This window comes from Strigops habroptila, chromosome 13 (genome assembly GCF_004027225.2).
Source record: "Strigops habroptila isolate Jane chromosome 13, bStrHab1.2.pri, whole genome shotgun sequence".
NCBI classification, from domain to species: domain Eukaryota; kingdom Metazoa; phylum Chordata; class Aves; order Psittaciformes; family Psittacidae; genus Strigops; species Strigops habroptila.
This window is the reverse complement of record NC_044289.2, coordinates 4,349,856-4,365,957: the sequence shown is the minus strand read 5'-3', so window position 1 is coordinate 4,365,957 and position 16,102 is coordinate 4,349,856. Positions and strand designations below refer to the sequence as shown.

The following is a 16,102-nucleotide window of genomic DNA, read 5'->3' as shown; positions in this document are numbered from 1 at the left end:
TCACTCCTCAACATTCACACATGTGCAGAGAGGCATGCAGAGTCACAAACTTACTAATAAAGTTCTTGACCCATTTAAGATAGAATACGTGTTTTGGAAAACATCTGAACCATTGTATGGGAGGTGAAAGCTCCACTAAACAAGTATTTTCCAGTTGAACGCCTGTCAGTGTGTCTACATTCAACTTATCCTTGTTTTGAAAAACGACCTGTGCTCTTACCATCATGATTAGAATTCCCCAGGGTCCACGGCTCATCTGAATCGAAGTGAGTATCTCCTCCTATTCCCGGTCCAGGAAAGTAAGCATGAGCTAGGAATCCACCTTCTCCATCAAACGGAGAACTGTCTCCATGGAAACCAGAAGCAAAAAATATCATAATATCTGCCTCCTTTCTGTCATTTTTAATTTCATGGTAAGGGACCTCTTCAAAGGTAAGTGGTGTCACTCTCTGCCAAACATCAAATGCCTGACGAATGGCTCTCCTTGTATCAATCTCTCCAACTTTGGGGGTATAGTTGTGTACACTGTGAATGAGAAAGAAGGGCTGTTTAAATTTGCAGAATACATTAGAGACTTAATATACTTCCAATACACAGCCACACCTACAAATTTCCAAAGGTTCTTTATTTTTACAGACACTACTTTGTGCACAAAAAGTTTTGCTGTTACAAATAAGTTTTGTTACCAACAAAACAACAGTCCTGATCTGAAATCTACATTTATTAACAAGACTCTTCCCAATACTTGAGTTGATCTTGCATTGCCTCCTAAAAACCTGACAACCTTTCAAATCCTGGTGCAGACAGCTAAGTAACCTAGTTTAAAAATGTAAATTACTTCAGATTTTGTCTGAAATTATCATGCTAAAATGGAACCCAGTGTATGAATGAGCTTTAAGGTCCCTTCCAACCCAAACCATTCTGTGATTCTACGAATATGAAATATCTGCCATGGAAACAACTTCCATGTCTTTAATGAAACTGTCTCAACTTAATATAATGATTGACAGATGAAGACAGTGTAATACATTCAGTGGTGAAACAGAACATCTATCACTTGACTGGCACACTACAAATACTGAGAGTGGGAAGTTAAACAACTAGCAGTTTGACAATGGCAGAAGTGAAGCCATCTGCCAACCTGCCTCCTGAGGTAATGCGTACACTGAAGATATGCTTTATTTATATGATTATACACCAGTTTTTCCTAAGGCCCAGAATAGGTTAGAAGCAGGATCTAACTCTCAGATCTCCACATACACAAGGAGTACCTTTACAATTTGAGTTAAGGGAATGATTATTGGAGGAAGCTTTGAACAAGTCCCTCCTCCCAGTCTCTGCAGTCTCCAACTGTTACTTGAAGAATTCTCCACCTTGCTCATAGCTCTTGGCAGAAGTAAGAGAGTGCCCTGGGCCCTGATTCTCTTTCCCTTCACACCATCATATCTCTTCCTACACATTCTGGCACCTATCCCATGCTGGTCACTCATATTTCTCCCTCTTCACCACAGACTTTCTTTCTGTCTTAGCCTTGCTCACCCATATTTTCTCCTTAATGTCTACACTCCTCATTTTTACTTTTCTGCAAACTCCTTTCTCCCCTCGAAAAACAAAATAAAAGGCTACACTTTCAACCAGGGGGGGTGGTTAATTTTATTTACTTAAGGTCCTTTCCAACCCTTACTATTCTATGATTCTATGATATTCTTATTGTCAGAAACTTCCATTGGTATCATTCAGCAATTGCCTTTCAAACACTAAAGGCCTAAATGACAAACAAAACACATCTCTGGGAAACAACCTTCACTACATAACACTCACTTGATACCTGTAGCCCACTTCAGCAAATTGCCTCAGCAGACCTAAGTCTGGACAAAAGCAAGAATAAAACCTCTGCAAAAATAAATATTCAGGAATAAGTTGCAAATTATTAGAGGGAGAAAGTATCACACCTTTAGACAATGATGTTCCTTCTGCTTTAATGGGTAGTTGAAGAAGACACATGACCTAAGAGCTAGATCCTTTGATTTCTAAGGCACCAGAATGGGGCTTAATTAGGATTTTCCTGCCAAAATTACACAGTGGGTGACTGGAATTTAGGCATCTTTACTGATCAGCTATTTTCTAATTGAGAACAGACTCTGCAGTTACTCCAGTGCTGTTAAAGTGTTCCCCTCCACCATGTTGTCAGAATGAAAGCCTCAACTAGGTATTACAGGGAAACTCCACGTTTTAAAAGTACTTACAAAATTTGCACAGCAAAGTAGTACAGAACATTTTTTCCCCCAAACAAAAAGGGGCAGGGAGTGGGCTATACCTGTAGGTTATATGCTTCTGCCTCCACTTCTGTCCAGTTAGTGCATACCGCTTTTTCCTCCGGCTACGGCGGAGGTGGGGATGATCTGGAACTCCACATCGAGGCTTCTTCATCCACCTGCACGGGAAAAGAAGGAGAGAAAAAGCAAGCTAACAAAGAGTCTGGAAGGGAGACTCAAATTCAGGGATGACTGGAAGACCTCTGAGGGATGGCCAATGCAGACACCAGAAGGGCTCAGTCTTCCCTCTCTCAGGTTTACCCTTTCTGCAGGGTACACCCCTGCAGAACTTTCTGCAGAGCTGTACACCCCACCTCTGCTGGCAATCCACACACCTCAGCGTTCCAAAAGGAGTTAATTTTTCCTTTTGGAAACAGAGATACGAGATCACACAGCCTTTATGCTTAACAAGAGCTTAATGATAATAATGCCACAAAAGAGACCCAGATTAAAACTACACGTGTGTGTGCACTGGGATCAAACTCACCTATCACCTCCCCTATCCACTATTTGTTAAAGTGCTCCTGTGCCAGTAAGAAACCCTCCAATTCATAACTCACTAGATAAGACTGAACAAGTGCTAACACGACCCTCCCAGATAACATTAAGTCTTTCACCTGTAACAACCAGAACACATCAATCACAGCACAAATTCTGTTAGGTCTTCCCACATAATCCTTAACTCTTTTGATGTCACTCATGATGTAGGAAACTCTTGCCTCTATGGCCAGGTAGACTGGAAGAGCAAAGAATGCTGTCCCTTGCACAGGGATCCATGCACTATTATCAGAGATGTCGTGTCTCCCCCCCACCTCCTTTACCTCCAGCCTTAACAGACCTTTTGCTTTTTTCTCGCACCAGCTAGAGCGAGTCAAACACTGGCGCAGGTTGTCCAGAAAATCGGTAGAGCCTCCATCCTCGGAGGTATTCCAAACCCATCTGGGCAACTTGCTCTAGCTGTCCCTGTTTGAGAAGGGGATTGGAGCAGATGGTCTCAAGAGGTCCCTTCCAACTTCAATGGTTTTCTGACAAGGAGAAACAGACTGTACCCCAGAATACTATCCCACTTGCTGGTGTGGGCGCACTCCAGAGAAGGCAGAAACGGCTTATGGAGGAACCAATCTGCCCATCACTGCATGTGGCAGCAGGGGAAAAAGGAGACAGGGACAGAAACAGAGGAACCACAGGTCTCCAAAGGTTCCAGCACAGCAACCTTCTGTGCCAGCCATATTCTTTAGGATTCTGCAATGCAGCCCCGGACAGGAGGCCAGAGCCCAGGAATATCACAAGCAGTCTCTGACTGCAGCCCTCTGGCACTGCCCTCAGCCTCCTGTATGGCTGCTGCTGAGGACATTGCCACTGCCATTCCTCAGGCACTTTATGCATTTGATCCACTTACTCTGATGGCAAAGGCAAGTCTCCACTGTGACACAACACCTTAAGAACATACTGCAGGCATGGGACGCAGAAACATGCCACTGCCTGGTCACACAAGAAGAGCATCATAGCCAATCCTGGCAGATATCTCACACAGGACACCAAATTCCCTCCCCTCTCCTCAGCAGGGCTTCCCTCACATCCCTGACCACCTGGGGAACAACTTTTGGCCCCCAAATGCAGACATTCCTCCATCAACCGCAGCCCTCCAACAGCAAGTAAGTCCATGTGTGCCCACATGTTTGAGCCTAAACAATGTACATCTCTATCAAAAATATTAGCCTCACGCCTCCAGGAAGGGGGTGTCTTCCTTTCACCAGTAGATGCTTTACAAGACATCTTTCTGGGACACCTTTTAAATAAAAAACAGAGACACTTTGCCTTGTCCATTCTTTCACAGCACACGTACCTGCTCCCAGTTCAGCTGACCTTTCCTTAGTCCACTTCCTATATGTAAAAACTACACGTGCTCACAAATCTCAGTGCAGTCATCTGTCATCTTCTCCCCAGCAAGAACAGAGCAAATGAGAGCTCTTATACATCTTATACTGTACCTGACAAGAGCCCAAGCTGTGGATGTGAAGCTGGCAGGGATCTTCCCCACTTACAGGAGCTTACATTTATCAGTACAGTATGTCTTTCAGAAATCTAAGCAACCTGCAGAAATCAGATCTGTCTTGCCCACACAACTGCTGCCACCTTCAAAGAAAAGTGGTACATCTAAGGTTTGCTTTTAGAAAAGCCATATTAATTTAACTTCAATACACTGTGTTTTTCCAAGTGTCCTTTATTTGTGTTCTTCTGCACTGCTTCTACCACTTTGCTAGAGAGATGTCAGGCTTACTGTAGCTTGTATCCTCCCAGGTATTCCCTGTCAAGCTGAGAATGTTTCTCTGGATCAGTTCCCTGATTCAACTTACTTCCCAGACTCATGGGCCCATGCCTAATCATGGGCCAGGGTACAAGTGCAGCCATCTCTTCTTTTCTCAGCAGGGCAGATCTATGGCAAAATAATCACAAACCTGTAGCTTGCTGCCATTGATCTCCTTTAGCTGAGCCTTTTGAGAGCCATTCTCTATTGACCAGTTTGGATAACCCTTTCTGTGTTCCAAGGGGTTTATCAAAACACATTACATCAGAAACAACAACACAAGACAATTACTTGAAGCAGGATTCAGACTTGAACTTGTGGTTACTCTCTGTCCTGCATCCTGAGTTGAGGGACCCACACAATAGGCTCAAGACAAAGCACAAGACACTTCCAGCACAAGACAATTTCTTGATTCCCTCCAGGGCCATAAGAGTGATTACAACAAACACAACAGTCACCACTTCTGTTAGATGCCATCAAGTCTTCTTTCCCAGCATGCTCCCAGGACTATATTCCTGCCCAGCTGCTGAGGACTTTTTACAACCCACTAGCTGCAGGCAGACACAAAGTTTGCTGAGGCACCGTCAGTTGCAGGGTACGAGGAGGTCATTTTACACACTGTCACCCACTCTCCTTACAGAAAACTACATAACCTCAACCTTCTACCTCAAGGCAGCCCCACTGCCAAATGGACCTCCACCCCACCTTCCTTTTGGGTACCAATAAAGAACACCAGTTCTCTCCCAGTTTCCCACTCCCACTGGCAGCGCCTGCATGGTAACTTTCACACACTTGGGTACCAGTATTGGAGAAAAGAACAAGCTCAGGGTTTGGAGGCAGGTGGGGAAGAGATGAAAAACTTTAGGCTTCCATAATAAAAGTAAACAGAACATGCAGAACCTGTTCCCTCACAAATAAACCACAGGAAATAATAACTTCAGACTCTTGACTGATTCTAAAGTCACTTTCAAGGGACAGAGCTTTTGGCACTGATAGAAGTGACAGAAAAATTTGTAATTGCAATCTCAAAACTCATAACACAGACTGAAATAACAGTTTAGCAAATGTCTGAGCAATACAGAGCTCTCAGAGCCAGCCTGCATTGTCAGCTCTTCTCCTTTTGCTCAGCTTCCACAACCAGGTCTGAGGAAGCAACAGCCCAACAAGGCCCAGCCAGCCATGCCCGTCCAACTCAAACTACAGGCTCACTGCTAAGAGCAATTAGGATCTCTCTTTCCTTTCATGGAATTTCCAGGCAGGTACTCCTGCTCCACACTGCCAAGCAAAACATGGACCTACTGATTCAGAACAGAGGGAGGTAGAACAACCTCACACCTGCAAAGCACACCCACATCTGGCTGCACCTGAGGTTTCAAGTCTTGGAGACTTGAGTTTCAGAAGAGGGGAACCATCTGTGTTTTTCGCCCATCAGCCTTTGGGTATTCATGCACCAATCAACCCCTGCCCACATATAAATTCAGTAAAACATGGGCAACACCTTCCTTTCCTCCAGAAAAATATTTTCACTTACTAAAGCAAGGACTCCCACATGCAGTTTGCTCCCTTCCCCTGTCACTCACAGGGCAGCAGAAGCAGCTCCCTAACTTTCCAAACTAGCACCCCAGTATCATAGCCCCTTCATCCCCCATCCCCTTCCAACTCATAAGCATCCGGACTGCAAGCTTCTACACACCAACTGCAGATACACAACCTTGCTTTCTGGCTCTGCTTCAGCATTCACTTACAAACTGTGTTACTGATGGCAGAGATCTCAGATGGAAAATCCCCACCTTCAAAAAGCATTTCATTTTCAACTCATTTGAACAGCAAAACAACAGGATTTTCTCTATCCCTCAAGGGAGAACAGAGCTTTTCCTGTGATCTAAAGGAGGGAACATTACATTCACTGGAGAGGCACTCCCAGTCCAGGATGATCCCTTTCTGTCTAATTCACCCACTTATCCTGTTTCTCCCTCTCATTGTCTGGAAGGCATACAACCAAACCTCTTTGCTCTTCACACTATTTGGTTACTTTGTGCCCCCTTCTTTTGTGTTACTGTGTCCCTTTTGCCATCAGAGTGCCACAATGGGAGAGATGAAGAACTAAGACAGAGCACACTCTAAAAGGGTCTGCTAATGTAGTAAGAAAAGAGCAAGAGAAAAACTCTCAGGAAGGGCCTAAGCATGTTCTATTATTTGTATATTCTTTTTTTGCTCACTACAAGATGCTTCTTTCCCCCAGAAAGCTTTAGTAAGATCATATCTGCATCTTCTTTTAGTCATTAGATGCTCCCCTCGTCCAGACTAACAGGAGACAGATTCAACCAGTACAGGACACCCAGGCAATCAGACGACAAGAAGCCAGTGCAGTAGCAGCAACAAACACTGCTCCATGCCAGAACACCACTTGCACACCACACTTCACAGTATACATCAAAGAGCAGACTAAAGGCAACTGCCTTCAAAGAACAAAGTCCCTCGAGCCTTTGGTGATTTAGACCAATGCTTCTGTGCTATCAAATCATCGCTCACAAACAATACACATGGTCAACATACAGCAGAGAACATCTGATGTCCAATAAAAGGCAACTATCCACAGCTACATAGTCTTGACTATCGTCACCAGACTACAACAACTCACTTCATCTCAGACTACAGATTGCCACAAATAGCATCTATGGAGATCCACAACTCCAGTTATTTAAGATAAACATTAAAAGCCATTTCTGGAGCCAGATTTGCACCTAAATCTGGACAGAGATGAAAATAAATGAAACCCTTGGTGTTCTTTGCTTTCAGAAGCTCACAGGATTCATGCTTTGCCTGTGCACCAGAAATGGCCATCTATGTACAAAAGAACAACATTTGATAAGAGCTTCTCCTCACACTCCCAAACAGTAGTGCTAGCAAAGAGAAAAGGTGGAGTTGTCCACATGTTTTTGTTAGGGACACCTTTTCACAATCAACATTATCTCTTGCTGAGCCAGTCAAATCTATCCCTTTGGAGGTTTTCTCACAGCTGGAATAATTACCCACGGAATATGACAATGCATTAAGAAAGACAAAATTATCCTACGTTAATCTTACTCAATAGTTGTCTGGTCCAAAACTCCTGTTACTGGGATCCCATAAAACTGTTGCATAGTGGCAACTGCAGACTGCACAGCTTTGCCCGACTGCAAGGCTGACATTTGGCTGTCAGATGGAAGTAAGTAGCCGTAAGTTTTTAACCAGCCCTGAAAAAGAAAGAAACAGATGGTAAGATGCCATGGTAAGTTTTCAACTTAACAGATCAGAACATCTCAAATGAAAAAGTGACGAACTAGCCCAAAAAATTCAACCACCTCTCTTTTTTTTTTGGCTAGGTTTGGTAATACCACCTGATCCCTGGGAAGGGCTGAAGACCCAGGTTAACATCAGCTTAACATCAGCTGTCCTGGCAGACAGTGCAGACCTGCCAGTTAAAATGGCATCATCCCTCCTGAGTAACTGGGGCAGACTGGGGCAGGTCTTTGGGGCAACAGAAATGCCTAAGATGCTTGGTCCTTGTTCCAGGGGCTTCTTATGCACCCTGTCACCTTGCATCACCAGATGGCAAGGTGACATCTCACTTCCCACTGCAGCATGCTCCCACTAATGCTCTGCCCACCACCTACTGCTGCCTCTGGACCATCACTCCAAGCAAACAGCTTAACAGGCCTGGGCGATCCCCACAAACACAGCTTCAGCTTTACGCTTGCACAGAGCACCGGAGTATTTCTTACATAAAACCTCCCCACAGCACCACCATCAAAAACCAACCCCAAAACAAACAACCCACACTCAGAAAGCTTGCAGGGACTCTGTTTGGATGGACTTTTCCTCTTGTAGCAGCAGACATCCAGCAAACTGTCAGAACAGGAGAATAGCCAACTCTTCTCAAGGAGCTTTGTCCCTTTTCCCTGCCTTCCCCCCAAAATGCAGCCTTTGATAAAACCACATGTCAAACTTGTCAAAATGCATTTTCCAAAACACACATTAATTTAGGATTTTTTTTCCCTCTCCTCCTCCCTCCCCCTCACTTTGATATCACAAGAAAGAGGACCATTAGTTCACCTTGAAGTGCAAGTGTAATAAAACCTGAATGAAGGCTTGCTTTCACAAACCTTTCACCATAACTTTTCTTGCACACACCCCAGTGCTGTGCTTTTTTCTTCTGGCCAATGCTCCACCCCTCCAAGCCAATTCTTAGATGAGGATTACTACGAGATGGACCACGAGGACGATCCATCTGACCCATAGGACACAGCCCCCGACACACAAGCACTGATGGATCACACTGGCAGCCTGAACACTCGGGGCAAAGGGGAGAGAAGAGACACATCTTCTCTTAACCTAACACAGCAGCGGGAAAGCGGCTCAAGTCAGGAGGAGCACAAGAGGGAGAACAATCCCCATCTTCACTGTGGCAACAAGAAGTTAACAGAATCCATCAGGAACAGAGGAAGGCCCTGCTTCCAAGGCAAAGAATGAAGGTGTATGACAGCATTGGGGCTGGGTATGTTAAAGTTCACCAAGTAAATGGCCATACAGAGGTATTCAACACAAACAAAGCCAAACTACAAAACTGCTTGGAGACTGGATGTGTGCTGCCACTGCCCTGGCCTCTGACAAACAGTATGCTGGAACTCTCAGACCTTTGGTCTGACCAAAATACACTGTCCTTGAGCAGCAAGGGCAGAGCACGCTACCCAAAATGATAACCAAACTAACTAACCAGAACGGCTCTAAGCGGGGCTACCCTCGCGTATCTCCTTTTCCCCCCGGCCAGACTCGGACGCGGTAGCGGGCAGGGGAAAAGGACCCCGCGATGCCCGCACTGCCACGAAGCTCCTTCCCCCGAGACGCTGATGCCCAAGAGCACCCGGAGGGGCCCGGCTGCCTTCGCCTGCCCGCTCCACCCTGCCCAGGCACAGCCAGAGGAGCTGCCGGCGCCTGCGGCCGCACAGCTCAGCCCAGCCCGGCCGCTCCGGAGGGCCCGCGGGAGATGCCCGAAGGCTTCCGGCGGGCAGCAGCGCCCAGGCACGGCGACGGGGGCTGGAGCCGGGCGCGGAGACCCGAGGAGCCGCTGCCCGCCCAGCTTTGCCGCCCAGCCCCGGGCCACCACAGCGCACAGGCCGGCCCCCGGCTTCCAGCCCCTCCGGTCCCAGCTGCGGCACCACCGGCATCCCGCCGCACCGAGCCGCGCAGCCCCGCTCCCCCTCAGCGCCGCGCCGGGCCCAGGCCCCGGCCCCGACCCCGCTCCGAGCCCTACCCGTCCGGTGCTGGTGTCGGCGGCGGCGCGGAGCAGCGCGCAGAGCAGCGGCAGCAGGGAGCCCGCCGCAGCCAGGCCCCGGCGCCGCCTCGGCGCCATGGCAGCGCGGCGGGGCTCCGGCCAGCGCTCCGGCCCAGTGGCGCGGGCGGCGGCTGCGCGGGGCAGGCGGAAGCGGAAGGCAAGAACCGCCGAAATGCCGCTTCCTCCGCCGGGCCGGGCCGGGGGTGCTCGGTGCTTCGCCCGGCGGTGGGGCGGGGGACGCGGGACGGGCTCCGGCCGCGCTTCCCCCGCGAGAAGGGCGCAGAGCCGCGCGCCAGCGGCCCCAGCGCTCCGTCCCTCGGGGCAGGGGCTCGCAGCGGCGCTGGCGCAGCAGCGGGGCACGGCAGGAGGGACGAGGTGTTTCTCCGTGGGTCTCTTCCCTCACGACGAGGTTGTTTCCTGTCCTCAGAGGTCCTGCTCCCTGCCCGGGCTGCCTCACGCTGTCTCTGGCCGCGGCTTGAGTGTCTCCAGAGGTGTGTAGAAGCCCCAGGCGCAGGAGGGGGGCTGTGTGCGTCTCGCAACGAGCGTGCGGAGAAGGGGAGGAGTGGAGCTGGCACTCTGTTGGCCAGTGCTCCCGCCCTGAAGCCGTTCCCGTCTGGAAGGAGCTAGTGTGCTGCTGAGAGGTGAACCCAGGGGTCTCTGTGCTACCTCAGAGACCCAAGGGGTTTGTCACGCTCCGTTTCTCTCTGTTTCACTCGGGACCCAGAATGGCACCTCGTGGTGACTCTTGAAGTTTGTGGGTAGCACAGTCCCTGGCCCAGCCTCATTTTGTGCAGAGGGTCTGAGGGAGCAATCTGCAGCCTGCATTGCCACACGTGCCTAATAAACTCTTTTAGCAGGATTTCTGGGTGGGGAGAGATGCTGTGCCCCCAAGCAGATCTCTTACTCTGTTATTAACTTGGCCATGCTGAGACCAGGAGTTTGAATTCATGTCTGCTTGGAAGGGAATCTTGGAGCATGGCACCACAGCCAGCCTGGCACATGGGCAGTTTGGCTGCACATCTGAGCTGTGCCACACGTGTCAGTGCACTGGTGACATGCTCAGACCTGGAGGAATTGCTGTGCTGGAATCCCGGGCCAGAAAGTGCTGCTGCTCCCCCAGAGAAACTCTGAGGACTTTGGGTTTTAGAGGTTCAGCCAGTTCTTCATCCAGCACAGCGTGTACCTGCTCTTGTCACAGTTGGACATGAAGGATGTCCAGAAAGATGCTCTGAGGGACAGTATCAAAAGCCTTACTAAAATCCAGAAAAACATTCCCCCCCATCCTCAGGGATAACTCAAAGCCTTTGTGGAACAACAACATCTAATTGCAACGTATTCAAGTCAGGCAGATGCGGTAGCTCAAGGACCTGTTTCCTGCATCTGTGTGACTGCTGACGCAGCACTCCTGCTTGAAAGGAGTGAAAAAATAAAGTGCTTGGACATCCTGTGATGGTACAAGTTACACAGGGAATGTCACCACAGCAAATACATCCCTATGAGCTGATTCTCCTAATGATGGCAAATATCACACTTAAGCAGTGTAATACACTGAACCCGTTTGTTATTCTGCTGCCTTTACTGGGGGAAGAAACTGCATATCATGATAGCGTAGTAACAACCCATGAAGCTGAAAAGGCTTGAGGAGATTTAACAGATGTGCCATTTCTAGATCCCAAGCTGGAACAATATGTAGATGGGTCCTTGTATTATGTGAACAGCAACTGTGTTATGGGTTATTCAATAACTACAGTGAATGGAGTAGTGGAGACTTCACACTCAGGCTGAAGTGGAGTGCACAAGCAGTGGAATTAATTGCATTGACAAGGACCTGTCAGCTGGCCAAAGAAATGACTGTAAATACGCTAATTCTCAATATGCATTTGGAGTATGCCATGCTACTGGGCAGTTATGGAAGCTGTGTGGGTTTATACTTCTAGTGAAACATGAAATGCTTCTCAAAGTACTGAACTGTTAAAAGCTTTACAATTCCAGAGAAACTTCAACAGCTCATACCAGCCGGAGGACAAAAGAAGAGATAAGGAATAGTCTCACAGATACTGCCACAAAAGCTGCAGCACAACAGCCATATGAACCACAAACACCCAGCAGTGCAGTCTGGTGTTACCTGCTCCAGAAAAGATATATTTGACTGTTCCTGCTGAAGAAATTGACTCTACAAAGAGGTACGAAGTGACCAAAGATTTGCAGGGAATATGGAAAGCAGGTATGGAAAACCTTCTTATTTTACCGAAGCAATACCCGATTCCCACAGCAAAAATGCATCACCATGTAGGGCATTTTGGGACTGCTGCACTAGCCCAGACAGTGCTAAAAATTGGTTCACCAGGAATTTATGCTGCAGCCAAATAGGTACCTGTGTCCTGCAGCCACTATTTAGCCTTCATGAATATTTAATAAAGACCTCAACCAACAAGAAAACTGTCTCCCTATGAAATACTCATTTTATTAGCAGGAAATAAAGATGTGGCTGGGTATATTTTACAGATTCAGAAATTATTAAAATCCAGTCAGGCTCAGGCACAGCTAATAAACCAGTACCTCTAGAAGGGGCTCTGCACCCCTCCAATCCAGGGAATTAGCGTTTGGGGGAAAGCACACAAAACAAAATATAACATTTCCTTGGGAGGAGGCACCATTTCTGTTATTGCTAACCTTTCTCAGCAGTAAAGATGAAGGAAAAATCAACTTCAGTGCATCATTCCCACCTAAAAGCTGCAGCCAGACTGGAAGTGGGAACCAGGAAACCCTCCTGCCACTGAGGGAACATCCACCACCGCAGAGACTGACTCACCCGCAGCTGGGAACTTACACAGAACCAGTGGGTTGGCTGTGAAACCACTGATCTTGCATAAGAATTCAACAACAGCAATGTGGAAAGTACTCTGATACTTATGAGTTGCCCACGGACTCATGGGAATTGAAAATGCCAATGTATGTTTAAAATTAAGACAATTATGGAAATGGACAATTCAGATCTTGGGTCTATAGAGATGAAAAGGTGATTCTTATGCCAGGGATGTTCCAGAAGGAGCTCACTCTAAGCAGAAAGGGAAGAAGGATCTCAAGACAAAGACCAACATTGTCCTTTAATGAATGAATGGTGAATGAAGTTGCTAAGCCACTGTCCCTCATACTTGAAAAATCGTGGCAGTCAGTTGAAGTTCCCGATGACCGGAAAAAGGGAAATATAACCCCCATTTTCACGGAGGGGAAAATGGGAGACCCAGGAAACTACAGACCAGTCAGCCTCACCTCTGTGCCTGGCAAAATCTTGGAGCAGGTTCCCCTGGAAAGCATGCTAAGGCACATGAAAAACAATGAGGTGGTTGGTGACAGCCAACATGGCTTCACTAAGGGGAAATCCTGCCTGACCAATCTGGTGGCTGCCTGTGACGGGGCTACAGAACTGATGGACAGCGGCAGAGCAGTTGACGTCATCTACCTGGACTTGTGCAAAGGGTTAGACACTTTCCCAATGACATCCTTGTCTCTAAACTGGAGGGATGTAAACCTGACGGATGGACCACTCGGTGGATAAAGAACTGGCTGGATGGTCGCACGCAAAGATTTGTGGTCAACAGCTCAATGTCCGACTGGAGACAGGTAACAAGTGGTGTCCCTCAGGGATCGGTGTTGAGACCGGTCTTGTTCAACATCTTTGTCGGCGACATGGACAGTGGGATTGAGTGCGCCCTCAGCAAGTTTGCTGATGACACCAAGCTGTGTGGTTCGGTTGATACGCTGGAGGGAAGGGATGCCATCCAGAGGGACCTTGACATGCTTGAGAGGTGGGCCAATGCCAACCACATGAAGTTGAACCAAGCCAAGTGCAAGGTCCTACACCTGGGTTGGGGCAATCCCAGGCACAGCTACAGTTTGAGTGGAGAAGTGATTCAGATCAGCCCTGCGGAGAAGGACTTGGGGGTGTTGGTCAAGGAGAAATTGAACATGAGCCGGCAGTGTGCACTTGCAGCCCAGAAAGCCAACCGTATCCTGGGCTGCATTAAAAAGAGAATGACCAGCAGGTTAAAGGAAGTGATCCTGCCCCTTTACTCTGCTCTCATGAGACCCCACTTGCAGCACTGTGTACAGTTATGGTGCCTTCAACATAAGAAGGACATGGAACTGTTGGAGCAAGTCCAGAGGAGGCCACAAGGATGATCAGGGGCTGGAGCACCTCCCGTATGGAGACAGGCTGAGAAAGTTGGAGCTGTTTAGCTTGGAGAAGAGAAGCTGCGTGGAGACCTCAGAGCAGCTTCCGGTGTCTGAAGGGGGCCTACAAAGATGCTGGAGAGGGACTCTTCATCAGGGACTGTAGTGATAGGACAAGGGGTGATGAGTTTAAACTTAAACAGGGGAAGTTCAGGTTAGACATAAGGAAGAAGTTCTTTACTGTGAGGGTGGTGAGGCGCTGGAACAGGCTGCCCAAAGAAGTGATAAACACTCCATCCCTGGCAGTGTTCAAGACCAGGCTGGACGGGCTCTTGGGTGACATGGTTTAGTGCGAGGTGTCCCTGCCCATGGCAGGGGTTTAGAACTAGATAATCTTAAGGTCCTTTCCAATCCTAACTATTCTATGATTCACACAGAGTGAAAGCCAGGCTTCCTAGAGCTGGCCCCATCCCTCCACTAGCAAAGCTTGCAAACCAAGTCAAAAATGCTGTCTCCTTGCCTCCCTAGTTCAGATTCCCTGTAAAGCATGGACAAGGGCTGTGGAAAGGAGGGAAGGAATCTGATAGTGCAGGGAAAATGCCTAGACACAGTGTGGCCCCACTTGAATGAAGGGAAGCACCAGCAAACACTTGGGAGGAAACTACTGAAAGCACAAGGGCGTCAGGTCTGTGTGTGCTGTCTGGTGGAGCTGTCTGGGGTCTCCACGTGTATTCTTCATGGTGCTGCTGAACTCTGGAGATGGTTTTCTGGATGTTTTCCAGTCACAAGACAGCAGCAGTGGTTGTATTTGGCCCTTGTTCTAACATGGGCAACTCTGCTCCCTTGTTTCCAGGCTCTGCTACTCTATTATGGGGAACAGTCCTTCTTTCTTGTTCTGCCTTGGGAAATACCTCTGGGATGGCTGCCTCTTAGAGAAATATTTCCTGGGAAGATCCAGGATTTCTGTATATTTGCAGTCAGGGTCTTGTTCAAGAGACAAGAAGGAGAGAAGGAGAGAAGCTCCAGAGGATTGCCAAATAGCAGCAGGCATCGTCTGCGTCTCCAGCGAGCTTCTCGAGGGATGCCTGTAACAATGCCCTGTTGGAAGCTGCTCTTTCAGCTTCTGATATTTCTTCCATGCACATGCCCAGATCTCGGCTTTGATTGCATCCTGTTGTTCAACTGCATCCTGTAGTTAGTTTTGAACTACTCACCTCTCCCCACCATCCCTGTGCACTCAGTGCATCTGCCTTTCGGGCGCCAGCAGTGAAGCGGTGCTCCACGGCTCCTTCCAAGAGCTCTCTTGGAGTTGTGACCCTGCACTGACTCTGCTCGCTTCAGAAGCAGCAGCTGCAGTCACTGCAGATGGTCTCCCCAGCACGCAGCTTTATAGAGTAGGCACCCACTGGGCCATCTAGGTGTTGCCATGTTGCTGCGTTGGGCCATCACGTGCCACCTTTCTACGTTGTCACATCATTGCGTTCTGTACTGCGGCCTGGCTGCTGGCCACTGACAGCATCTCATCGTTCCCTCCTGGTGGTAGGCAGCAGGTACGAGGGTGAGGAAGTTGGGTCCTGAGCTAATGGGGGGTACCTCACCATATCTGACCACTGATCAGACTCAAGCAGGGCGTAAATGGAGCCCCTTGAGCAGTCGTTTGGAGCTGCTCCTCCTTGGAGCTGTGGGTTTGCCATTGGGGACTGCCCCCTTGGGTCAGGACGCCATCCAAAGGAACTCCTCAAGGCTGAGAGCCCTCCCTTGTTAGGTGAGTGCACATTTTGGATCATTGGCCATAAACTTCAAGAATCAGCAGAGTAGTGACAAATCCACGTGACATCCTGGATCTGTAGGTGATGCCAGTGGAGCTTTAACTGACTTTGAACCACAAAGTTAATTTGGCCTCTGTTTATTGGTTCTGTGAGATTTAAATTGGTGTAGTCGGCAGGATGTCCATATAGGAATTGTTAGGGAGGCAGGGATATGCCCTTTCTC

General features: G+C 48.3%; 1 protein-coding gene across 3 annotated transcripts in view; it reads right to left on the bottom strand.

Moving 5' to 3' along the window:
- Nucleotides 1-10,487, bottom strand: part of MMP24 (matrix metallopeptidase 24) — a 38,497-nt gene extending 28,010 nt beyond the window's left edge. Inside the window, exons 1-4 of one of the 3 annotated variants that reach the window (XM_030502859.1) lie at nucleotides 9,917-10,487; nucleotides 7,711-7,859; nucleotides 2,318-2,434; nucleotides 221-525 (exon numbers count right to left, since the gene is read on the bottom strand). In XM_030502859.1, coding sequence (XP_030358719.1) covers nucleotides 221-525; nucleotides 2,318-2,434; nucleotides 7,711-7,859; nucleotides 9,917-10,015 — 670 coding nt within the window. In that variant the 5' untranslated portion in view covers nucleotides 10,016-10,487. Of the gene's footprint in view, nucleotides 1-220; nucleotides 526-2,317; nucleotides 2,435-7,699; nucleotides 7,860-9,916 lie in introns of those variants that run through there. The other 2 variants (XM_030502861.1, XM_030502860.1) reach the window with 2 other exon arrangements.
- Nucleotides 10,488-16,102: the final 5,615 nt, after the last annotated feature.